The 25,307-nt window shown below is 51.0% G+C and overlaps 3 protein-coding genes across 4 annotated transcripts; all 3 read left to right on the forward strand.

The window, feature by feature from the left end:
* Positions 1-1,463: 1,463 nt before the first annotated feature.
* HOXD10 (homeobox D10) lies at positions 1,464-5,053 on the forward strand (the record flags this gene model as incomplete). The annotated part of the gene is made up of 2 exons (XM_081051559.1): positions 1,464-3,433; positions 4,776-5,053. Exons 1-2 carry the CDS (start codon positions 2,479-2,481, stop codon positions 5,051-5,053), a joined length of 1,233 nt encoding a protein of 410 aa, XP_080907685.1. The 5' UTR covers positions 1,464-2,478.
* A 3,559-nt stretch (positions 5,054-8,612) lies between these two features.
* On the forward strand, positions 8,613-10,880 carry HOXD9 (homeobox D9; the record flags this gene model as incomplete). The annotated part of the gene is given in 3 exon segments (XM_081051730.1): positions 8,613-8,714; positions 8,716-9,535; positions 9,884-10,880. Coding segments are annotated over 3 exon segments (1,164 nt in total). The 3' UTR covers positions 10,126-10,880.
* A 5,083-nt stretch (positions 10,881-15,963) lies between these two features.
* Positions 15,964-20,263, forward strand: HOXD8 (homeobox D8). Of its 2 annotated transcripts, none has more exons than XM_081052072.1 (2): positions 15,964-16,952; positions 17,332-20,263. In XM_081052072.1, exons 1-2 carry the CDS (start codon positions 16,364-16,366, stop codon positions 17,625-17,627), a joined length of 885 nt encoding a protein of 294 aa, XP_080908198.1. In that variant the 5' UTR covers positions 15,964-16,363; the 3' UTR covers positions 17,628-20,263. The 2 variants fall into 2 exon arrangements, with proteins under 2 accessions (XP_080908198.1, XP_080908199.1); XM_081052073.1 differs by having other exon boundaries at positions 16,101-16,952; positions 17,335-20,250.
* Positions 20,264-25,307: the final 5,044 nt, after the last annotated feature.

A 25,307-nucleotide genomic window follows, 5' to 3' on the forward strand; every position in this document is an offset into this window, starting at 1 on the left:
TGCCGAGGGCGCGGGTAGCGGGCACTTTGTCCAGCCCTGGGCACGGTTAGCTGTGGCTGGGATAATGATCTCTGCCTTGTGAGAAAGCAATTTTCGGGGTGCTGGTCAGTGGCTGTTAGCTTTGAACAGGATCTTAGCAGACTGGAGTTAAAAGTTGTTTTTTGTTTTGTTTTTGCCTTCCTCACTCCTCTCCCCCAAGCTTAAAAACAGACACCCCTGCTGAAAGGCAATGTAATGTTTAAACCTCGAACTTTGCCGGCCCCGCAGTCGCAGGTCGCAGTCGGAGCAGTTAGAGACGCCAGGCTTTTAACCTGACAATGATGTTGTATTTGAACAGCTGCATAAAGGTTTAAAAGGTCTGTCTCATTGCCACCGCAGAGTTGTTTTTTTTTTTAAAAGGGGTTATTGTTTGGGCGAGGGCACTGCGAGGGGACAGACCAAGCCGTCCCAAGGCCGAAAATAATGCCCAACCCCTGTTTCCACCAGGCCAGGGGAGATTCCTTTTGGGGTGAGGGGACAAAGAGTTTGTTGGAAAACGTTTTTGTGAAGGAGCAACGGGGCTACTACTAGGTCCTGCAGAATGCTGAGCACTTCTGTGAGCATCGGGCTCCAAAGAAATGTTCTGCTGAGGTGGGAACCCAATTTGCCTACAAGTTCAGTCTGTGGGCCTGAAATCCAAGGCCAACCCATGACAGGGAATGTGGGGAGAAGAAAACATGGATGCCTTCCCCGACAGAGAACTGGTTCATGATCAGAGTTGGGGTGGGGGGGAACCTTTTCCTCTCTCGGATGCAGAGAAGGGGATCCGGAAGCCACAGGACGACTCCAGCGCCCTGGCCCGGCCCCTCGACCGGGGCAAGCCTCTGGAAATCAAGGTTAAAGCTCCCCGCTGCTGCCTCGAGGCCCGAGCTTCCGAAAGGCTGCTCACCCGCCTGGAACCAGAGAACGAGGGAGGAAGTTGTTGGAGAAGTTTCTCATAAAACTCCGAGTTTCCATGGTGGTGATGGTGGTTGTTCTTTAATGAGCTCGACCACAACCCCAGACCAAATCCTCTTTATAGAACTTTCTCTCACCAAAGGAAACAGGGGACTAAGATTCTTCCCCCACCTCCTTTTTTTTCTCTCTCCCCTTACCCAAGCAAAACCATGTCAAATAATTTTAGGAATTGTCCAAAACTATAAAACTCAACTTCTGTCAAAAGTATAGCTTTTAATATTTGACGATTTGTGTTAAAACAAAAATTGACCTCCTTAGTTAGTAGTGAAGGGGAAAATCAATAGTATAATTTTCAATAATTCATAAAGCGAACGCCATTATGCTAAATCTTAACTATTAATCTTATCCTTTACAAAGTCTCGATTGATTTGTTAATAAAATATCTTCCCGTGTGTGGCAACAGCGGGTATAACTCTTTAAAAACCTTCAGAAGCAAGAAAATTACCAAGTAGCCCAAGAATGTAGATGAGAATTTTATTGATCGCCCTGATTCTTCTTAATATGTATTAATAAATTCCACAACCTTTTGTACCTTGCACTTGTCAGAAACCAATGCTTTTACAAAATCCATAAAAGGAAAACATTTTTCTTTGCAGAAGAACCAAATGACACCTTTGCCTCTCTCTCTCTCTCCTGCTTGGCCCAGTCAGTTTTCTAAAACTTCTAGAGTCTGAGGGCCAGAGTTTTCCTCTTTGAAAAAAATTATTTTCTTTTTCTCTTCCTTCCTTCCTCTTTGCCCTCCATTTATCAGGGTTTGTGGGGAGGAGAACCTCAGTTTAGTTCTCCTGCTGGGAACCCAAGGGCCTCTTTCACGGATTGCAAACTGCTCGACGAGGGATTGTCTCCGGTCTGAAAGCTCCCAGCGGCCTGGCCCGCAGAGGTCGGGGTGTGGTTCCTCAGAAAGCCCAAGGCTCGGGTAACTCACCGGGGCGCGGAGGGGCCCGGAGGCCGGGCGGGCAGGCCGAAGGAGAGGATAGCGCCGGGGCCCAGCCGGTCCTCGAGGCTCCGGGGTCGGCCGGCTACTTGGCCTCTCGGCCCTCGCGGCCCTTCTTGCCTCCGCTCCCCAGGATACCTTGGCCGCGTCTTTGCGCGAGAGATTTTTTCTGTGGACACCTGGGGTGGGATGTCTCAGAGCCCAGGGAATCGACTCACCGTCCCAGGCTTCCCGGGACAAAATTAACCAGCCTGGGCCCCCACCCCCGCCCGGGCCCCGGTCCTCGGTCCTCTCGGGCGCGCTCTGCCTGGGTGTATGCCGGGGGGAACCGCTTCTGTGTGCTGGCGCCACCGCACTCCGCCTTCCCTCCCCAAAAGGATCCTCCCGGAAGCCCCTCCGGCCGAGCCCTTCCTTCCGCCAGCGGGGCCCAAAGGCCGGAGTTGGGGACGCGAGTGGGGCAGGCGGGCCAAGCGAGCCCCGGAGCTGGCGGGCGGCGGAGGGCGCTGGGCGGGTTGTCTCCAGCGCGCACTATCTCGGGCGCGTAGTAGATGTCGCTGTTGTCCGCGCGTACGCTGCCGGCCGGCCGGGCTCTGGAGCACGTGACCTGCGAGGAGGCTGCGGCTCAAGGCCATTTTCAAATCTCATTGGCTTGGTTGTCATGTGGTCGGCAGAGGCATCCACAATTACACGGGGAATGTTTTCCTAGAGATGTCAGCCTACAAAGGACACAATCTCTCTTCTTCAAATTCCTCCCCAAAATGTCCTTTCCCAACAGCTCTCCTGCTGCTAATACTTTTTTAGTAGATTCCTTGATCAGTGCCTGCAGGAGTGACAGTTTTTATTCGAGCAGCGCCAGCATGTACATGCCACCACCTAGCGCAGACATGGGGACCTATGGAATGCAAACCTGTGGACTGCTCCCGTCTCTGGCCAAAAGAGAAGTGAACCACCAAAATATGGGTATGAATGTTCACCCTTATATACCTCAAGTAGACAGTTGGACAGACCCGAACAGATCTTGTCGAATAGAGCAACCTGTTACACAGCAAGTCCCCACTTGCTCCTTCACCACCAACATTAAGGAAGAATCCAATTGCTGCATGTATTCTGATAAGCGCAACAAACTCATTTCTGCCGAGGTCCCTTCGTACCAGAGGCTGGTCCCTGAGTCCTGTCCCATTGAGAACCCCGAGGTTCCTGTCCCTGGATATTTTAGACTGAGTCAGACCTACGCCACCGGGAAAACCCAAGAGTACAATAACAGCCCCGAAGGCAGCTCCACAGTCATGCTCCAGCTCAACCCTCGCGGCGCGGCCAAGCCGCAGCTTTCGGCTGCCCAGCTGCAGATGGAAAAGAAGATGAACGAGCCTGCAAGCGGCCAGGAGCCCACCAAAGTCTCCCAGGTGGAGAGCCCCGAGGCCAAGGGTGGCCTTCCAGAAGAGAGGAGCTGCCTGGCTGAGGTCTCCGTGTCCAGTCCCGAAGTACAGGAGAAGGAAAGCAAAGGTCGGTATGAGCAAAGTTGTCACCCCAGCGGGGCGCGCAGCCCGGGAGCCCGGCAGAGGGGGAGCACCTGGGTGCCCAGCGCCGCCCGGGCAGCCCAGGTGGGGCCGACTCGCAGGTGCAGCTCCTCCCAGCTTTTAGAGAAGCAGTCTCATTCCGGAGATGGTCTCCGCTTCTCCGCGGTTGCCCTGGCCCTCCTGGCTAGTCCTGGCCCTACGTGATGGCGCCCGAGCAGAGGAAGGGCTTGCCGGGTTTATTTTTCCTGAGCTAGATCTGAAATGCAACAAAGGAGTGCAAATGAAACCTGCGGCTCGTAAACACGGCCCCAGAATCTCCTTTCTCCCACTCAGATTTGTAGTCCCAGCTTTACCTTTCACCCAATGATGATTTTAAGGTGGTCCAAGGCACCGTGTTCGTGTTCAAGTGTATGCACCCCGCATCTTGCGAGCTTGGAGGCGGCAACGGGAACCAGATGGCTTGGCTGTTTGGCGCTTGGGCCGGGGAAACAGAGCTCCCTGCCTCTGTGGGGCTAGGTAACCTTGGCTTTGTCTGGGGGAAAGTGCAGCAAGCTTTGTAATCCGTTTGCAAAGGGGGCAAAGGCGAAAGAGGGGAGAATGGAATCTGCATGGCCCACCTGACAGAGACAGCCTTAGGGCTGGGCTAGGGCAAAGAGCCAGGGGCTCTGGTTTTTTGAGAAGGAACCTTGCCCGTGAGCCTCTCCCCCAGTGTCCAGAGGTAGGCCACATTAAGAAGCTATATTTCTAGGGGAATGCCTTTGTGTGGGGACAAGAAGGCAGAAGAATTCAGGAAAATCTGGGGAATGTAACAATGCCCAGGCAGGACCGAGAGGTTGTACTCAGTTCCTTGGTTATATATTGAAAGAGAATGGACACCTATGAGGCTCCCCCAATTGACTCGGGGAAGTGGGGAAAACGTGGCTGACTTGGGGACCTGAGGGAGCAATGGGGTTGGTAGGCTTGTCTGGGCTGTGGCTTGCTTTCTTCCACTCCAGCCTTGTCATAAGCTGACCACTTAGAATGTTGCTGGGGAGATCCTGAAAGTTTACTGTTGTACTAATGTTTTGTGCAGGTCAGAAACTTGAGAGAGAGAACCCTGACACAGAGGGCGAGAGTATCCGCCCATCGTGTCATTTGGGGCATTTAAACTAATCTGGCATCAATTACAAATCCCTTCCAGGGCCCACCTCATGTGAGTAATGTTTAATACCAGTATTTCCCAAAGCAGCCTGGCTGCCAGCGGGGTCATGGCCAAGGGTACATTTGAACAGACTGAGAGAAAAAAAAAATTCTTGATTTTTTTCTTCTTCTCCCTTTAATTTTGTTAGAGGAAATCAAGTCTGATACTCCAACCAGCAATTGGCTCACTGCAAAGAGTGGCAGAAAGAAGAGGTGCCCTTACACTAAGCACCAAACGCTGGAATTAGAAAAAGAGTTCTTGTTCAATATGTACCTCACCCGCGAGCGCCGCCTAGAGATCAGTAAGAGCGTTAATCTCACCGACAGGCAGGTCAAGATTTGGTTTCAAAACCGCCGAATGAAACTCAAGAAGATGAGCCGAGAGAACCGGATCCGAGAACTGACCGCCAACCTCACCTTCTCTTAGGTCCGAGGCCCGTGGAAGGCCAGGATCAAAGAGGGGGCACTGAGTTCCAGGGCCGAGTGCTGGAGGACTCGGAAGGCGGAAACAAAACCTTCATTGCTCTTTGTTTTGTTTTGTTTTGTTTTCCTGCTAGACTGTGACTTTGGGGTCATTCTGTTCGTGCTGCAAGTGATCTGTAATCCCTATGAGTATATATATATATGTATATATATATATATTAAAAAACTAGCACGTGTAATTTATTATTATTTTTCATCGTAATGCAGGGTAACTATTACTGCACATTTTCATTTGAGTCTTAACTTATTGGAACTGTAGAGCATCCATCAATCCATTCATCCATCCAGCAATGTGACTTTTTCATGTTTTTCCTAACACAAAAGGTCTCTGTGTGTGATTAGTCCATGAGCTCATGGCGTTTTGAATATCAGTACTTAAAAGTACTTAAATTACATATATATTTAAAAAAGATTAAGAAAACCCACAAGCTTTGGGGGGAGGGGGCCTAAAAAGCACATTACAATGTATCTTTTTGCAAATGAATTTAGCAACTGTCCTTGGTGAGATGGAATATTGACGATTTATGCCTTGTAGCCTTTCCTTGTGGTGCATCTGTGGTTTGATAGCGTGCAACAGCAACCTGTCTTTTCTGTGCATGTTCTGGTCGCATGTATAATGCAATAAACTCTGGAAATGAGTTCGCTCCTTCTTGCTTTCTGAAATGGAAATATAGTGGAAATGAAAACTTTTGGTGAGATTATCTTCCTGTCAAACTGCTTGTTTGGGGCAGTTGAGGGGAGGCACAGAGAGCAGGGGAAGGGATGTGGAAGAGAGAAGCTGGAGGAGGCCTAGGGTCCTGGATTTGGCAGTGGTGGGGGGAGTGATACCCAGCCTGGGTGTGCTGTTTCCATAGTTGGGAGGAAAGAGAGTCCTCTCTCCCCTGCCCGCCAACGATTGAATTGAATTCTCAATGGGTGTAAATTTCTCTCTAGCCCGAGCCTGGTGAGTAAGTAAGCCTGTGCCCAAGCTGCTTTTTCCTCAGAGCTCCCTCTCTTTGGTTTCAGTTGTGTTCTTTTTAATGCTTTCAGTAGGGTCTTGGCAATTTCTGGCTGGTGTGAAATCATCAGGGGCTGGGTTGAAACCAGTCTTGACCACCTGGAAACTGCGTGGCCTCCATTGCAGGAACAAGGACAAGCTCCGTTTAGCATTGCATTGGATTCAGTTCTGCCCCCCATTCCCTCATTCTCACCCTCATCCCAAGCACAAGACAGCCAGGCCACAGTAAAGCAGAGGATGGATGAGTTTTGCCATCCCACTTTGCCCTAATTTCCTTATGGAAAAATTTTATGCTCAGTCATTGCCTATTAGTGGCACACATGAAATTGTTTTTAAGGAAAAGAAGATTTTCCCCAGTAAATGCTTCCTCTATTTAATTACAAAATGCAGGTTGGAGCCACTGTATCTGGGAGGCAAGAAAATGTATAAAGGGTGACCAAAAGACAATTTGCAAATAAACATGACTTCCTATGAAGTCCAATGTTTCAACTGCCACCATGGCTTGGAAAACTCCAGCTTTCACCAGTATATATATATATATATTGCAGGATCCTCAGCCCAAGAGATTCCAGACTTATCTAGTCTTGTCAGGGAGAAAGGAGGAGAAGCCTTGGGGAGAATTGCTGACAGAGAATTCGTTACCCCAGGTTGTGCTGCAGTTTCAAAGAGTCTCCAACAGCTTCAAGCAGCTTCACAAAAAATGTTGTTTTTCATTTCTAAAAACAATATATTTATGGGCTCTAAGCCTTACAGCCCTCATCCAGGGAGTCTGGCAGACTCCGTATTTATTCAGAGTTTTAAATTTCCTCCTCAAAACCAAGAACCTGCCCCAGTTCCAAGACAGAACCCTTTAAAGGATCTATCTCCTAAGGATGGAAGAGAGCCTGCTCGGAAGGAATGCCAGGTTGGGAACACTGGAATCCATTTGTCCAGATCTCCACTGGTTGGGCAGGAGAAGGTGGGCAATTTTGACTTCTCTGTCTCCTCCGCTATGTGGAGAGCTCCATTAGTTGTTGACAGGGGGCCATGTCTCGGAGGAAACCCTGCGCTACAGGCAAAGGCAGCTACTCTGGAACAAAATGAGAAAGCCATTGGCAAAGACAATCACGCCCGAAGTAGCCATTTCCCCTCTTCTTTTTGGGCTCGAGGTGGGCTGGGAGCCCTCCAAGGGTGCGCTGAGCAACTTGTAGAGCGAGAAATATATCCTCCGCTGCCCGCTCCCGGCTGCTTTTGTCTGGGCTCCCAGCCGAGCTCCCGAGGCTTTGTACCATGGATTTGGGAGTGACAATGGGCATTTGCCTCAGATTCAAGGCTGCCTAGCCTTACCTCAGGAGGAGAGAGAGAGAGAGAGAGAGAGAGAGAGAGAGAGAGAGAGAGAGAGAGAGAGAGAGAGAGAGAGAGAGAGAAGAAAAAGAAAAAAGAAAAGAAGAAAATAATTCGGAAGTGAGTCGCCCAAGGACCAGGCCATTTTTAAGACATCTCAGGCGTTCGCTTGGAAACCTCTAAGTGGGAACCAGGCAAAGCCGCCCTGCCCCGGGAGATGCGGGTCCTGCTGGCCTCTTGCAGGGAGGGTCTGGGCGGCGGGCGGGCGCGGGCCTGCGCTACCATTTGGGTTCTGCCCTATGGTATGTTCTCTTCCAGGGCCTTTCTAGCAGTCCCGGAGAAGACAAGGCACTCTGGCCGCCACTGTCCGCACGCTGCCGACTCGCCAGCCTGCCGGCCGCTTCGAGGGCAGACAGAAGCTCCGTCTGCGGCCGCCGCTGCGCCCAGCCCGCGGGTCAAGTCCGCCTCAGCTCACCCGTCGGGCCGCGGCGTGTGCTCAGCCTCACGTCGGGGATGTGTGTGGCTGCGCGGGCGTGTGTGAGTGTCGTAGGGGGAGGGGACCCTCCAAGCTGCTCCATCCGTCCGTTTTATTAGGGACACATTAATCTATAATCAAATACACCTCATAAAATTTTTATTGAAAGGCATAATATCATTACAGAGGTCTTCCACCTGTTTTAAACAACACGACAAGCTGTGAGAGAGCGTGTGTGTGTGGGGGGGTATGTGTAAGGAGGGGGTGGGTTTGAGTAGGGAGCGAGGCACAGGGAGAAGAACTCCCCTCGGGCGCCAGGGGGCCGCCTCTGGAGGCCGGGCTGCCAGGGGCCGCACCAGGCCTGCGCGACCCCGGCTGCTCCCGGCGGTGCCCAAACTCTCGGTGAGCCCGGGACGCGCAGTCGGTAGCTGAGAGCCCAGGCGCTGGGGAAGCAGAGCCGGGACCGAACTGCAAGACCAAGGGCGGCAAAAGGAAGCGAACAAATAGTCCCCAGCGCCTCCTCCGGCCGCAGCCAGGCGTGTGGTCCCAGGAGCTGCCGAGCTGGCCGATCCAGGCTGTGCCAAGTCCGGTGCACTGGCCGGGACCCGCGGGCTTTAATTGCATGGCTTATGTTGATGATGATTTTTTTTTTTTTAATCACAGCAGCCCCCAGTTTAGCGGACTGATTTACTCCTGGTATTGGTAAATATGATCACGTGGGCCGCGCGACCAATGGTGGAGGCTGCAGCCTGCGAACTAGTCGGCGGCTCGGGCGCCGGCGGGGAGCGGCGCGGCGGCGGGCAGTGTAACCTTGGGTGGGAGCGCACGGGGCTTCAAAATGTCCTCCAGTGGCACCCTCAGCAACTACTACGTGGACTCGCTCATAGGACATGAGGGCGACGAGGTGTTCGCCGCGCGCTTCGGACCTCCCGGGCCCGGCGCGCAGGGCAGGCCCGCAGGTGTGGCCGACAGCCCGGCCGCCGCCGCCGCGGAGTTTGCCTCGTGTAGTTTTGCCCCCAAATCGGCCGTGTTCTCTGCCTCGTGGTCCGCGGTGCCCTCCCAGCCCCCGGCGGCGGCGGCGATGAGCGGCCTCTACCACCCATACGTGCCCCCGCCGCCCCTGGCCGCCGCCGCCTCTGAGCCCAGCCGCTACGTGCGCTCCTGGATGGAACCGCTGCCCGGCTTCCCGGGCGGCGCGGGCGGCGGCGGCGGCGGTGGAGGCGGCGGTGGCCAGGGCCCCGGTCCCAGCCCCGGCTCCAGCGGCCCACCCAACAGGCGCCACTACGGGATTAAGCCTGAAACCGGAGCGGCCCCGACCCCCGCCGCCGCCGCCACCTCCACCTCCTCCTCCACTTCCTCGTCTTCCTCCTCCAAACAGACTGAGTGCTCCGCGGCCCGGGAGTCCCAGGGGAGCGGCGGCCCCGAGTTCTCGTGCAACTCGTTCCTACGGGACAAGGCGGCAGCGGCGACTGGGGGAACCCGGCCTGGGGCAGGGATCGGGGCAGGGGCTGGGGCCGGGACAGGCGGCTCGTCGGAGCCCTCGGCTTGCAGCGACCACCCGAGCCCCGGCTGCCCGCTGAAGGAGGAGGAGAAGCAGCATCCGCAGCCACCACAGCAGCAACTTGACCCAAGTAAGTGCAAAAGAAATTGCCCCCTGATTTATTGCTGAAACCTGTAAGGCTCGAATGTGCAAAACTGATAGTTTTACTAACCTATAAAAACGTCTAGACGCCTACCTTAGCCTAGGCGAGCAACACACATCCATAAAAAAGCTTCCCATAACCACCTACCCTGGGTGCGCGGTTTGTACGGTAAACAGAGCGCGGGCATTAAGGTTTTTTTTATGATAATTCCCCCAAGTTGTGAAAAGCGACCATCCTTGGTGAAATTAATTTAACGACCTCTCTCCCCCACCCTGTCGTCTCTCCCTGCCTCCCCTCCGCCCCTCGCTCCCCTTCTCCTAACCCCCCTCTTCATAGACAACCCCGCAGCAAACTGGATCCACGCTCGCTCCACCCGGAAAAAGCGCTGTCCCTATACCAAATACCAGACGCTGGAGCTGGAGAAGGAATTCCTCTTCAACATGTACCTCACCCGGGACCGGCGCTACGAGGTGGCAAGAATTCTGAATCTCACAGAGAGACAAGTCAAAATCTGGTTCCAGAATCGTAGGATGAAAATGAAAAAGATGAGCAAGGAGAAATGTCCCAAAGGAGACTGACCCGGCACGGCGCCGGCGGGACCGCTCTGTTTTGCAAAGGCAGTGGGTTTTTTTCTTTGTGGGTGCTTGATTTCCAGAAACTCTCCGCGATACGGACATTACACACACACACACACACACACACACACACACACACACACCCCTTTTTAGGTAGAAGTGACTGTGTGGTTGGTCTCTGTGAGGTATTTGGGGGACTCTATATTTGCTCGCTTATGTGTTGGAGAAACCAAGTGGCTTTGGGTTTTTGCCCTGTCCCGTGTGCCCTCCCTTTCCTGCCCCATTGGTTCCTTAGGAAATGCTGTATTTTGTGAGTGCACGCTGGCTCGAGCAGCCCTCTCCTTTGTAAATGTCTTCCATGTTACTGAAAAGTGCTGTAGTTTAGTCCTCAGCGCTGCTCAAGCAGGGCCACGCGCGCCCCACTTCCGAGAAGGAAGGCAGAGCGACGGCAGTGCGGAGACTCGCCGAGGCCCGGCCGGGTAGCCCACCGGTTATGAAAGCCCCCTTTCCTCAGGAAGCCCGCGGCGCTCGACTGAGACCTGGAGGGAGGCAGAAAGAGGAGCCCAGGGCCTCCGGTGTGGCGGGGTGGGGGTTACTCAGTGCACTGGAGGAGCCGCTGCCCCCGGGAGGGCTCGCCTCGAGTGGGCGGCCGCGCGGGTGTAGGCCCGCCGGGTTCCTGCCTGAGGACCAGTTGTAAATGTTACCGCTTCCTACCAATAAATGCTGACCTGATCAAATGGAGCCCAGACGCTGGCCCGTAACGCTGTGTGCCTGCTTTCTCTGTCTTTCTGCAAAATATCACCCTCAGGAACGTCTTTCCCGTCTCTGCGAGTGAGACATTGCTAAAAATCCGGGTCCTTCCACCTGAGAGATCTTTCTGATTTGCCTCCGAGTCTCCCTTTGTGTGGACAAACCCAGCTCAGAGCACAGACCGTGGCGGGGGGGGGGTGTGTGTGTGGGGGGGGTGGCGGTCCGGTCTCTCCCTCAGCTTGCCTCCAGCACCTTAGCGAGCGCTGTGCCCTGGAACCAGTGCCAGCCTTGCAGCAGTGCACAGAGGAGCCGAAAGGCCCGAGAAAGCAGGCACCCTCTTGCTGGGGCGCTGGCACCACATACCCCACGTCTCTCTCTGATCATGTAGTCACAGCCATCGACCCCCCTCTCCAAACAAGGGAAAGGCCAACTCTGCACTCTGGAGCAACTCCTCAAGCCCGGCGGGTCTGTCTGGCTCCCGGAAGGCTGAGCCGGTCAGGCTGTGAGCTTCCGCCCCTCCCCACAGGAGCCCCAAAGTGACCTTAGCAGATCAAAATGGTCAAGGCTCTCCTCCGCAGTTACCTTCACCCCACCGCCCCCTCTCCCCCACCCAGTTTCTGTGCTCGTTTAGCCCCCAGCTTGGCCCTCTGAGGGCCTCATTCAGAGGCTAAAATGAAGGTCATTGTAAGTGAGGGTTCGGGCCCAGCGCAGCTTTTGCAGGCCGGAGAGGCGGCGGCGGCGCCGGGCGGCCTGAGCTGGGCGGAAGGCAAGGGCGAAGACAGAGTTTTGGGGGTTCCTGATGAAAGAGGGGACTTGAAGGAAAAGCAGAGGGGGGCGGCGAGGGAAAGCCAAGGCCCAGATCCGGCAGAAGGTGCTGCGTACCCCCACCCCTGCGGCCAACCCGATACCTAGGGCTCTTTGAAAACAGGAAGAGCCAAGGTGTCATAAAGCCATCGAGCCGGCGAGACGTCTGGAGGTAATGAGTTTACGACAGGCCCGGCGCTTCGCTTTGAAATCATCTCATTTTGATGTTTGTGTTTGTAGGAGGAAAGGAAAAATGCAGACAAAACTAGGTCTTAAAATCTGGACAATAAAATATAAACAAGACTGCGTTGGACCAAGAAGGCAGGGGCTTGGGAACGCCCGGTGAGGTGTGAGCACTTAGGAAATTAAAATGGGGGTGGGTAGGAAGGAGGAGATGATGTATTTCTGATATTTAAAATGGTCTGGGTATTAGAATTAGCCTTCGGTGGGTGCCTCTTTATAATATTTGACTATGGCCGTGGTCTAGCTTGTTCTTTTTGTTTTTAAATCGGCCTCTTATTTGGGGGTGGGTGAGTTAGTGATCTTGGGTCATTTACTTAGGTCGAGGGTCTCCCAGCCTCATGGTCGGCTGGAAAAGATAAAGTTACTTAAATGCCTTTTTACAAAAAAATCTGGCCTTCCACTCCAAACTCAATAACAAAAATATTATTGGCAATTATATCTATTTGCTTATAGAAAATATAATAGTTACTGCTGAGTTGGAGGAAAGTGTTTTTGAAAATGAGAAAAAAGATGAACCTCACAGGAAACACCTAAGCTGATTAAAGTCTTTGCTTTTTGTAAAAAAAATTAAAGTAGAATGCTTACTCACTTCATTTCATTCTGTGACTTTTGATGTAAACTTAAAATCTCCTTTATTGTTCATAGACATTCCAATGAACACAGCCCAGCGGGCCTTTCCAGACAATCACTGAGATTTAGCAAAAACCTCTTAATTTGGTCTGTATAACCCTCACCCCATCGCCCAGAGAAATGGATCTGAAGAATTAAAATTACAAAGTTAAAATAGCAAATATTCATGTTCAACGCTAAGTGAGAATTTTAAAAGAAAAAATTAACAAAATTTATATTTTATTTTCTGAAGTGCCTGGCTCCTCTGCGGGAAAAAATCCTGTTGCAGTTGATATTTAGAAAATTGTGATTTTTGTTAAATCTAGCCCAGCTATAGTTGTGGATGATTACAGAATGGGGACCTACTGTGTCTGGCAAAAGAAGGGCTGGAAACTTGAAAAAGACACTACTAGCAGCTCTTGGGAGCACAAATATCTTTGGCATTCAGGAGCTCCTGTTTGCTGCTCTTCACTTGTTGACAATCAAAGGGATGAAGCATAATTAGTGTCAGCGATCCAAGCCCCAGTCAAACTAAAGAACAAGATTGGAGTTATTAATAGTTTGAGTCGAATTAAAGGTAAGCTAAACTCGGTCGGCTCCAGGTGGCATTTGGCCACCAGAGAGCGCCGTTGCTCCACTTTGTGATCTCGTAAAGCAAGAGTTGGGGGTGTAGGAAGGTTTTGATTAAAAATATTTATAATCTTATTTTAAATTCCAAATTAGGATAAATTTAACAAATAAAGAAGCAGTGTGCACTATTAAATTCTGTAGCCATGTTTGTTAGGTATAAAATTTTGGCTTAGTCAGGATTTCAGAAAATTTGGACTATGGCACAGCTGAAACTGTAAAACGTTATGGTAAGTTAATGCGTTCTATCAAAACAGAAGCTTGTAAAAGCATAGATCTTTATTTGCGAAGTTAATCGCTCTCTTTTCCCATTCAGATTATAAATAAAATGCTTGAAAGAAAAACTAAGTGTTTTGTCCCAAGAGGAAATGTTGTGTTGTAATAATGTTTTCTTAATTAGGCCAGAATGTGTAGAAATGAATTTTGTTATATTTGTATTTCTTTTTCATCTTCCAGGAACCACACAGATCTAGATGGTGCCTTGCATTATTGAGATCTGGGTTCACTCTCCCTTTTCTCCATCCCATTTCAAAACCCACTCTTTTATCGAGTGTTTAAACACACACACACACACACACACACACACACCACACACGAAACAGTGAAATAAAAAAGCCACGATTACAAAGTTACTTCGAAACCTTTGCTGAAAACAATATTCTTTTAATTGGGTATTTGCAAGACCGAAATACAAATCATTAACTGTCAGAATCCGGTTCATTCGCCATAGGATTTAAAGGAAGTTTCACCTGGAGATAACTGGCAGAAACACACACACACCCTACCCACCACCCCCACCCGCAAAACACAAGTCTCCTGCACTTCACTAATTTGAAAACTAAATAAAGCATGACTTTATCATCTGGAGATTTATTAGCAATCCGTTTACTTTAACCATTTCCAGCCCTTCCCTGTAAAAACAATTGAAAGTCTTAGACATTATTATCTTCTTATGCCTTTCCACATCGACCTTATTTTCTTCATTTGCAAAATATGATATTTCTCCTGGACTGATCTCAAGACGACACTCTCAGGCTGAGGCAACCCGCAAGGAGTGGGGTTAGTTGAAGTCACTCGCCTGCTGCTCCTTTGGGGGCTGCCTGGGGTTTTCAGACATTTGCATTTGGCGTGAAAAGCCGGAGGTAGTGTGTGTCGTCGTTAGCAGGAGCGTCCTGGATGGGCTCGGGGCGTGTTTTCGGGGTTGGTTCCCAAAGCCCGTGGGCCTGGCGTCCTCACAATGGATTATCCCCAAGGGAAAGGGGCTCGGTCACCCAAAGAGCACAGGAAAATGGTCAAGTAGGTGAGGGAAAACTCAACAGAGACCTATTACATTTATTGGACATTAAAACGGGAGTGGAGGGGGGCGGAATATGTGGGGGACACAAGGCGGTTGGTGGTGTAACGCAAAGCGGCTTTGGAGCGAGCTTCAAAAATCAGGAATATTTTCCGATTCACACTCGACTCGACTGGCCCGCATGCCTCGGGACAGTTCTTTCTCGTCGCTCACAAGCGAGGATGAACCGCCTCTCTTTTCTTTTGGAAAAATTATTAATAGTAACTTTTAAAGCTCAGCCCGGCGCCCGCTCCTGGTAGTAATTACACGGGCTTGGCTGATGAACTAGAATGGCTAACGGGAGCTGGGTGCTGCCTGCAGCTGCCTGGAGCCGGCGGGACCCGAACGCCGGCCCCGAGGCTCAAGGGGGGGGCTCGCGGGCGTCGGTCCCCCGCTCCGCCCGGGGTCACTGCCCGCTTTGGTCCGCGCCACCCCGGGGCTGGCACCCGGGACCGCGCGCCCTGCGCAGGGAAATACCACGCACCCCAACGGGAGTCCTCCTTCCCGCCTTGGAGCATTTCTGGGCGCGTTTCTACTTACTCCCTCAGCAATGCTAATGCCTCCCTCCCCACATTCTTCAGCCTCCCCCCTGCGCTGGGTGCTGACGTCTATCGAGGCTGAAATGATGGAAACTATATTCATGGGCATGATTTCCATTAAGTATCAATTAACCCGGGAGCCTCAGCCAGGCGTGCAGTGCGTCAAGGGTAAGTGTCCATCTCATTTCCACCAGGCCCGCTCGGCTGGCCAGGGCTTAGATTCGCTTTGATAATGACAGGTTTGGGGGTCACCCTTGTGGCTTTTAATCAAACCTCTCGGATAGGATCTAACTTAACAAGTACGGTCCGTTCCGTCTACACTGCTCGCCCCTGCTCCCCAGGCTGCGCCCGCGCCTCCAGAAGGGCAAAAGTCACCGCCAACCTCTGCGGGGCGGCTCTCGGGGCCGGAGGGGGAGGTCGTTCGCGCTGCGCCCCCCTGGGAGTGGCCTTCTCGCCTCCACCACCACCCCCAAGAGTAAGGCACCGCTGCGCCCCCACTCCGCCGGCCGCGGCCCACCTTCGCGGGGCCCCGGGGCACGGCCAACCCTTGGCAGCGCGGCTTTCTGGGCCCCCTTTAAGGCCGGCGGAGGCATCTCCCTGCCAGTGTGAGGCGTCCCAGCAGGAGCGGCGCTATCGCCTCGGATCCCTCCGCGCGGTTATCTCGCCCCCATCTGGCTCCCTCTCCGCGCAGTGGCGTGGTGCGAAAATGCCTCGCCGGGGCGCACCGGGTCGGCAGCCCCGGCGGCGGCGGCGGCGGCGAGAGCAGTGGGAGGGGGCCGCGGGGGGGGCGAGGTGAGAGGTGGCGGGCAGAGGGTGATTGTTTTTTTCTTTTCCCTTCAGAGCGGGGGTTTGTAAACCGAAGCCAAAGAGTGTCCCCGTGGGCCGGGCGCACTTTTTTTTCTTGTCCCGGTGCGTACAGGGCCGCCTGGTGCCTGAGAGGAAACTGGAGGCAGCAGGGCAGGTCACCCGGGGCGTCGGCGATTAAATTGCGGCCGAGCCGGCGCGCGCAGGGAGAGGCCGGGCGGGCGGTGACCGTGGGGGCTGGGTGAGGCCCCGCGACCCGCGAGAGAGACGGCGCGAGGCCGCGGCGGCAGGCGCGAAAGCCGGGCATGAGCGCCCAGTAGCCGAGCGTCCGCGGCTGCCGAGCCGCAGAGGCCACGCGCGCGCGGGCGGGCGGGCGGCAGCAGCGACGTAAGCCGGCTGCCCCAGCAGCGTGAGCGGCCGCCCCAGAGGCCCCCGCGGCAGTGCGGCCGCGCCGCGGCGCGCTCCCTGCCTGCTCCGCTCCGCCCGCCCGCCCGGGGCCGCCCTCCCTCGGTCCCCGGCCGCCGCCGCCCCGATGAGCTCGTACTTCGTGAACCCGCTGTACTCCAAGTACAAGGCGGCGGCTGCGGCGGCCGCGGCCGCGGCGGGCGAGGCCATCAATCCCACTTACTACGACTGTCACTTCGCGCCTGAGGTCGGCGGCCGCCACGCCGCCGCCGCCGCCGCCGCCCTGCAGCTCTATGGCAACAGCGCCGCCGGCTTCCCGCACGCACCCCCGCAGGCGCACGCGCACCCGCACCCGTCGCCACCGCCCGCGGGGCCGGGCTGCGGTGGTGGGGGCGTCCCGGGCCCGGGCCCAGACTACTTCCAGCCCGGCGGGGGCAGCCCGGCCGCAGCGTACCAGGCCGTCCCCCCGCCTCCTCCGCACCCTCCGCCTCCGCCGCCGCCTCCCCCCTGCGGCGGGATTGCCTGTCACGGGGAGCCCGCGAAGTTTTACGGATACGATAACTTACAGAGACAGCCGATTTTTACGACCCAGCAAGAGGCCGAGCTGGTACAATATCCTGACTGTAAATCGTCCAGTGGTAATATTGGCGAGGACCCAGACCACTTAAATCAGAGCTCGTCTCCTTCTCAAATGTTTCCCTGGATGAGACCACAAGGTTGGGATGCAGCTTTTTTTTTTTTTTTTTTTTTTTTAAGCGGGGAGAAGGGGAGAACTCTTTCACTTCACGGTCTAGCTTTAAAACTTCCCTTTTCTCTCCTTCTTCTACTTCTTGTGTAGCGACAGTGGCTCGTATTCATAAAGTAATACGGACTTTTACCCCCTTAGAGGAGAAACCCAGTAAAGACGATGGAGACAGAATAATTGTGCAGACCTTTTCTCTCTCTCTCTCTTGCCTGCGTATTCTGTGTATAGCCACTGAAGAGAGTTGTGCATATTCCATCCCGTAGACCCATTCCAGAAACCTCCCAACAACCTGCAGAGGCACGATTACATGTTTAAAACGTTTATTTTCCGCTTTTGTTTGTTTTAATCAGCAGCTCCTGGTAGGCGAAGAGGAAGACAAACCTACAGTCGTTTCCAAACCCTGGAGCTGGAAAAGGAATTCCTTTTTAACCCTTATCTGACCAGAAAGAGAAGAATCGAGGTTTCCCACGCCCTAGCCCTCACCGAGAGACAGGTAAAGATCTGGTTCCAGAACAGAAGAATGAAATGGAAAAAGGAGAACAACAAAGACAAATTCCCGGTTTCCCGACAAGAGGTGAAGGATGGGGAAACTAAAAAGGAAGCCCAAGAGCTGGAGGAAGACAGAGCTGAAGGCCCAACGAATTAAATTCGACCTTTAAAATTCTACCATTGACTATTAAAGCTAATGATCAACATATGCTGGTGGACATCACCTATTTTCTTTGTTGGAAAGACTTTACGTGTATTTCAAGCTACCTTCATGTCACTGCTCTTGAGGTTTCTGCGCTTTGAGAGGGATTTGGGTGTTTAAAAAAGTTTCTAGTGTGGTATAAGAAGCAGCACTTGAGCTGTCCTATATAAGGGTAATTTGATCCTACCTTGTAGCGATATTTTTATAATGGTAGTTTTTAATGTTTGGGCTCGTGATTTGCCTCAACAACATAAACTTCCTAATGATTAGCACTAAATAATTGAATATAAAATGCTTTATTAATCAAACAAGTGCACTTGAACATTTTGAATCTTTTCTTTATGGTGAGTAAATTAAAAGAAGTCTATTAATTTTTTTAAAAAAATTATGCCTGCAGAATATTTACTTTGATTAAAATGTATTATTTATGTTTTTTCTTCTGCTTTTGTAATAATGGTTCGGGTGCCTTTTGTTTACTCCTAAAAGGTTTATTTTGTAAATGTAGTATCTCTGGGAAAAGTCTGGGCCAAATATTTGAAAAGCACATGTTAGCTGAAGAGTGTAATGTGTAGTCCCAGCTCTGCAGCTTCCTTAAACTTGGGGAAAATGTTGGGCCAGTGACAAAAGTTTCAGGGCAATGTCAAAGCTGACATTTAATGATTTTTCTATAATCTATACAAATTATGGCAATGTAATCATTTAGAGTGAATGAATACTTGAAAAGCCAATTATAACATTTTCACTCATTAACTTTTCACTCTGGCAAGTCGCTTTGTGGAATGCCTCTGCTTTCTCAACTTGCTTTCGTTTTGGTGTTCCCTGAATGCTAGGTGTCTATACTGTGGCCACCGCTGTGATTCCGTTTTTTTTTTTGAGTAGGTGCCATATTTATTTGTATTCCCTTCGCTTTGTTTGCACGCCCATTTTGAGCCAACTTGCAGTGTGTGTCTCAGATGTCGGTTGGTACGTCCTCTGTTATTCTCCAGGATGGTTTCACCTATTTGAAACAAGCCCTGAGAGCAAATGCAGAAAAATCCGAGTGTAAACAACCGCTCCAGAACTTAGCTAGCTCCTTAATAAAGAAATTAATCTTTTTCTAGAGCTAGTGTCTTTGAGCGCCGCAAATAACTCTTTTCCTGAGTCAGGAACAATTGCCTGGGCTCACATGAAGGCAATGCCCCGCTAAAGCTTCTATTTGATAAAAAAAAAAAAAGAGGTGGGGGGTTACATGCACCCATAGTATAAAAATACGTAAATAAATGTAGGGGAGGGGGCGCTTTCTTTCATTCCAGAGAGGACTGGCTAGGCTATCCTAGCTTTATTTTGCTCTAAGTAACCCTGCTAAGATACTGTGAAAGCTTTGAACTTCACAAAGGACTCGAGTTGTAGGCCCAGTGAGGGACAACCCGGAGCCAGGTTACACCACAGCTTATTCCGCTGAGCCCACACTGATGCTGGGCTTTGGGATCTGTTATTAACAAGATATCCATTTTCCATTCGAGGCTGCTCCTGCAGCTGCCATTTTATGAGAGAAAAGGAGGGGGACGAGGGGCAGGAGAGAACAGGAGAAATTCAAGTAAACTGACATTTCTCCCTGCAAAAGGGAAAGCACCTTTATCAGGTAGACATTGAAGAGCTCTCTGCTCTTTCTAGACGCATTTAGTTTTAAAGAGGTACATTTTAATTTCCAGAGTGGCATTTATTGCAGAGGTAAGAAAATGGAACCCTAGAAAATGGAATTAGGCCTAGATCACCCCCTCAGGCATTGGCGGGCTGTTTGCATGCCACTTTAAGGACCAGGGAAATGTTGGCATTGATTAGGCCAGTGGCAAAGCACCATCTGACTTTCTATCCATGGAAGAGGCTGTGGCTGTGGCATTAGCTGACCTGAGCCAGGAAAGACAATTTTAAGTCACGGGTGGCTCAGGGCTTAAGAAACATTTGCACGAGGGGAGACAGCTGCAAACGTGCATGCTGGATTTGGAAACGTTTCGCTCTGTGTGCTGCCTGAGACTCTGCTGTTGGCTGACACACAGCAAGGATGCCAATTACCTTAAAGGATGGCTAAGGAACAGCCTGGGGGTGGGGGGACAGTAAGCTGGCCAGAAACTGGTGCTGGCTAAATTCCCGTTGCCCTCCATTTAAAGGATTCCTCTATTAGCAAAATTGGCTGCCTCAAGAATACTCCCTCAATATTACTTTTAGAGCCACTGATTTGGGCAAAACTCTACCAGATGGGGGACCTGGTGTGTGGATGGATGAAATAATGGAAGGAAGGGGAGGTAAAAATGTCCTTATTTCCTCTGTGCTGCTCTGTAAGTGCTGTACCTCTGGCCCCATCATCGCCCTAACCACATGGTAAAATCGTAGCTTATGTATAGAAAAACTGTTGCAATTACTGATATATTTGAGTATTTGTACATATACAAATTTGGTAATTATTTTGGTATATATTTGGTGGATTTGTACATATACATAGATTGCACATGTGCAAAAAGTGTTGGTAATAAATGTAGATATATGTTTCCTTTTGTAGATGTGGAAAGCATAGATTTATCTCCAAATAAAGAGCTTGGGGAATTACACATCACACACACCACCTTTTTTTCCTACAGTGGCTAGAAACCCATCATCCTGGTGTTTCACGCAGACGGATTCGCGGTGACGAGAGCAGAAGATGCCCTTCTAATTGGCTCAAATCTGTAAACATTCAAGGGTTGCGGCAACAAACGAGCAAACATTTTTGCTGCAGAAATTTGCATAAAATTTCAAAGAAACCTTTGCAAACCCAGGTGACTGCTTCTCTGCCCTGGACTGCTTAGGGAGTCTTCTTAAAGAGGTCTGTAAACCATTTAGAGAAAAACAGGACCCTCTAATGTTAACACTGAATGAAAGAACCAAGCCTTCTAAGTGATTTAGTTTCTCTGTTTGCAAGGACCAGAAACACACAAAAGAGGGTGTAGGTTTCAATGGTTCCTCGAGAAAAGTCAGTTCAGCGACTGCCATTTTGTGAGGTTCCACAAAGCTCAGCACACCCCTTACTTCTGCACAGGGGGAAAAAGTGCAAATGTGGCTGCCTTTTCAGTGCAAAGAGTCTTTTCCTAGCCTTTCTTCCCCAAGCTGAAAAGGAGGGTCATAAAGCTCTGCTTTTATTTGGGTAGAGGAAAATTGACAATTGAGATTATATCTCAGAAAATTTTAGAATTGAACAATCTCTGTTCTGTTCCACATGTATAATAGGCCAGTGTAAAGTGTTCTAGTTTGGGAGGGCCCAACAACTTGCCCCATTTTCTGTGTAATTAAAAACATTGTCTTATTATTATTCAATGCAAAAGGTGGTGTTATTTCACACCCAAACTTGTGTCCTTTACTGCCCCTGTTTGCTGAATCCTTGGGCATCTGGGGGTAGACAGGGGAAGAGAGAACATTTTAATGGACTCTGGCTGCTGCTATGGTTCCCTCCAGCAAAGTTAAAACCCACTGACTTTTTCCAGAAAGAATATGACTTTTGCTGACAGATGGCAACAGAAGTCCTTTAATCAGAAACATCCAAGGTCATCGAAACTTTTTCAAGGAATATAAATGGCCATCTGCAGAGGGTGCTGGGCACTTCCTGCTTAAGTCCCCATCCACTTAGGTAGTTACTGGGTGTGAGGATGTTAAATAGCAGTGAACTTACACATAGGTATCCAATGCAAATATTTATAAACATATTAGAAGTCTAAAGACAGTGTCCTTGAAAGGATGGGGGTCGGGGGAGGAGTTACCTCTTTCAGGAAGGTTTTGAAGCCTGGATGGCCATGCCCGTGCATTAATGATGGAGGGACTGCTGGGGCCAGCCAAGGACATTTACTTTCAGCCGAGGTTCACTGGAGCAGCTCCTATCAGAGGTGCAAAGGAAATGTGACCCCTGCCTTTGAAGAAAAATGACTTTTCCCCCCTAAGGATGAAACTGGGGAGTCCCTCTTTTCCTGAATAAATGAAGCCTCTCTCCTCTTCAATACTGCATTGAATAGGCTTTATAATGGACAAACATTTTGGGAGCCAGAGAAGAGGGGAGAAACTAGAATTAATTCCATTGAAATGAGAATTGCACTTAGGGGAGACTTACAGCAAGGGGTTTCAGAGGGGGTCCAGAAAGGTGGCTTCTCCTCTAACCCAGGACTGACCAGAGGGTGTTTCTGCTCAGATAAAGGCCAGACATTGGGAGCTCAAACTGTTATTTTGGAGAAGTTGACAAGTGTCTAAAACCATTTCCAGCCTTTGAGCTGGTTGGTGACTCTCCTACCCCAGAAACCCCAAGAAATGGGAGAGACCCCAATTTATGTTGGAGAGGGGGTAGGAAGGAGAGCTCGATTTCTTGGCCTGCAGATCCCAGGTTTCCCGCGCAAGATCACTGACGCTGTCTTGCCAGGAAATTAGAGGGGCAAAACCCGAAAGTGCTTGGCTGCCTCCCAGAGCCGGCTTTTTGTGAGGGGAGGGGAGGGGAAGTCGAGTGCCCCCTGTAAGGGGAGATTTGGAGGGAGGTGACTGCCAAGATCACCAATCTAAGCGCCTGGTCAGTACACCGTACACCCCACTCATTTTCCCTCTAACACAGAGCCAACCCAAAAAAGAAAAAATAATTCCTAGAAAAGGTGGGACTACTGAGGCAGGAGAGGCAGAGAGAGCAAAGGAGAAGAGAGCAGGGAGGAAGGAAGATGAAGAAGAGAGACAGAGGGAGGAAGGAAGGGGGGAGAACGAGGGGGGAGGGAGGGGACAGAGAGAGAGAGAGAGAGAGAGAGAGAGAGAGAGAGAGAGAGAGAGAGAGAACAGGAGAGAAGAGAGAAAGAGAGGAAAAAACATGGCGCTTGCAAGCTGTACGTGCAAAATCCGCAAGGAATTGCAGTAAATTCCTTTTTGTTTGAAGAAAATTTACAACTTGGTAATAGACCTTTTTATGACCTATTTGCGGTCGTCATTGGCTGCGGCTGGTCATGTGCAGGCGCCGCTTGCCTTCACGGCCCTTTTCCTGATTTCCCAGGCGAATTTCCCCCCGCATTCTGCCTTCCTAGAGCCTCACCCCCTCTTTTTCTAACCTTTGTCTCTGCAGAGGTGGGCTACAGTCGTCGGCTGCAGGAGTGCGGGGTTCACGGCGGCCTCGGAACCTACCGGGCGCCCAACTTGGCCCTACGGTGGCTTCGCTCCGGGCGCACCGCGGCCGCCTCCGGAGCCGGTGGGGAGCCCGGAGGGCGGGAGAGCCCGGAAGGAGCCCCAGGCGCCGAGGCCCCCGCTGGCGCCGACACCGCCCGCCGGGAGCAGCCGGCCTGGCCCGGGGGACCGCAGCCGCGCGGTGCCGACGCAGCTCGCTCTGCAGCATGAGCGGGTCCCTGCCGCCCGGAGTGCGTGCAGCCAGGCAGCGCCTAAAGGATTACAGCAGCCGCCCCGGCCGACCCCCCGCCTGCAGCTCGGCAGTCTCCGGGTAAGAGTCGCCCCGTTCCCCGCCACCTCCGCTTGCCCGAGACTTGGGGGTGGCTGTCTGCGTCCCTCTGCTCCCTAATCACTCCATCTCTGAGCGGGCGTCCCCAAGGGTCCCGGGTGGGGTCTGGCTGAGCTCAGAAGTCGAAGGGAAGCCCCATTTCCTCTGGAGATTTCGAGAGGTGGATAGCGGCAGACAGGATCCCACCGCCTGTATCCAGAGCCCGTCAATCCCCCAACCTGGGAAGAGTGTGTAGATGGTTCCTGGACGTCTCAGGTTTACTGGGGGTCCCTAAAAGCACTCTGTAGTATAGAGCAGAGTTCTGCGGTTTGTTTGTGGTCAGAGGCACCTGGGAGGCAAACAGGTGTTTTTTGAGGATTGGGGCTTGGGGTGGGGGTGGGGTGGATTCTGTGTATCCAGGATGTACTTGGTTTGTTAATTTAGGTTTTGATGGGTGATGCTGACTTCATTTCTAGGGTTTATGGTTTATTGGGCCTTGTGTACGAGATGGAGTTTTAAATATTTTAAACTGTTTCTCTAGTTCTTAGCGAATTTTTGTAACAACTCAAGAAAGCTTCCTCCCACATCTAATAATCCAAAAGGTGAACGTGGATTATTTTATGCCACAAAATGGATGCATGTTTTGGTAGGTTACAGTATCCGAAAATCTGGTGCAGGTTTGGGGGGAAAAATCAATTAGACATTTCAAAAAGGCGAAGCATATCCAAGTTCAAACATCGCATTATGTTTATTTGCCATAGTAAGAAAAGTGTATTTTGCTCTTTAAATGTACAATCGTGTTGTGGTTTTTGTTGCCTACAAATCAATATTATATAGCAACATTTTCCCCTCTACTTTAAAATTATTGAACCAAAATATTATCTGAGTCAAAAGAAAATCCTTTGCAGGAAAAGAATGCTATTTTCTCCCATTGATTTTGAACGGTACTTGAGTATGTAGTTCTTAAATCCTATTTCCTATTTACTCATGGATACATGAAATATTAAAACCTTTGGACAATCTGCCGCATTGCGCATGGCATGAACCTGCGCATGGCGGAGTATGGTCTCCAAAGCACCCAGTGGCAAAATCTAACTTAATGTTGCCCCAAATATTCCGGTGTAACCGTGTTGGCCGTAAAAGCATTTCTGAACAATACATAATATCTTTATAGAAAGGTATTTTGTAGCAATTAACGATGGAATCGCGCTCGTTTCAAAATGGAGGGCCACGATTTGTGGCTAGTTGAAGTCTGCGAAATTGTTGTGGATCACTATGATCACTCACAAAAAAGATACTGAGTATTTTTAAAATTTGTAATGTCTGTATTTTGTAACTGTTTCTCTACTATGGTACAATGGGTGTTGAGATTATTTTTTCATATTGGTAAAAAGCATTACCTATTGAAAAGCAGGCCCCTGGTCGTGGGCTGTTAGGCCCTCCCCTGGCAGCTCCAAAGCCTGCGGATCCCCTAGGTTGGCTGCCACCACGGTGGGGGGTGGGGAGGAGCTAAGGCCGTGATGGCCAAGCCCTGGTGTTCAGAAGTTCAGTCGTTTTTCCCTGGGCTCCGTGGCTGAGCACGCCCAAGTGACTAGGAACCTGGGCAGGCTGCAGGTCCGATTACGCAGCAGAGGGTGATGTCATGGGCAGATAGATATGGAGGACTGAAGGGCTCTTTGTAAGTCCCCGTGGTAGCATTAAGAGCTTATTGGAACTAAATGGTCGATTGCATCTAAGGGAATAAATAATCTGCAAATCACATTTGAACTCAGGCCACCTTGTCCACCAGGAAACTAGTTAACGCTTTTGCCACTGCCGGAAACGTTCTCATTGTCCCTGTTAAGCCAGTAAAAAAGAAAACTTAAACGAAATAAAAAACACTTGGACCCTAAGAGTTCACAAGCCAGAGAGTGTAACTCCCAGCATCCTTGGCCTGAACCTCTATCCATTTATAGACAGGGAGCCGATGGCGTGTCTGGGCCGTGGTGTCCACGGGTCAGGCTGTGAGCTGGGCTCGCGCTACCCCCGAGGACCAGGAAAAAGAGCAAAGCTCGCTATTGCAAATGTGGCCAAGCACCCGGGCTGAAAAACTAACGTATTTTCCTGTCAAATGGTCCTCCAAATAAATATATTTCGCCAAAATTCTGTTTTCTGAGCTCGAGAAGCAGGGGAAATCG

Source organism: Rhinolophus hipposideros (assembly GCF_964194185.1).
Source record: "Rhinolophus hipposideros genome assembly, chromosome: 6".
Classification (NCBI taxonomy): Eukaryota; Metazoa; Chordata; class Mammalia; order Chiroptera; family Rhinolophidae; genus Rhinolophus; species Rhinolophus hipposideros.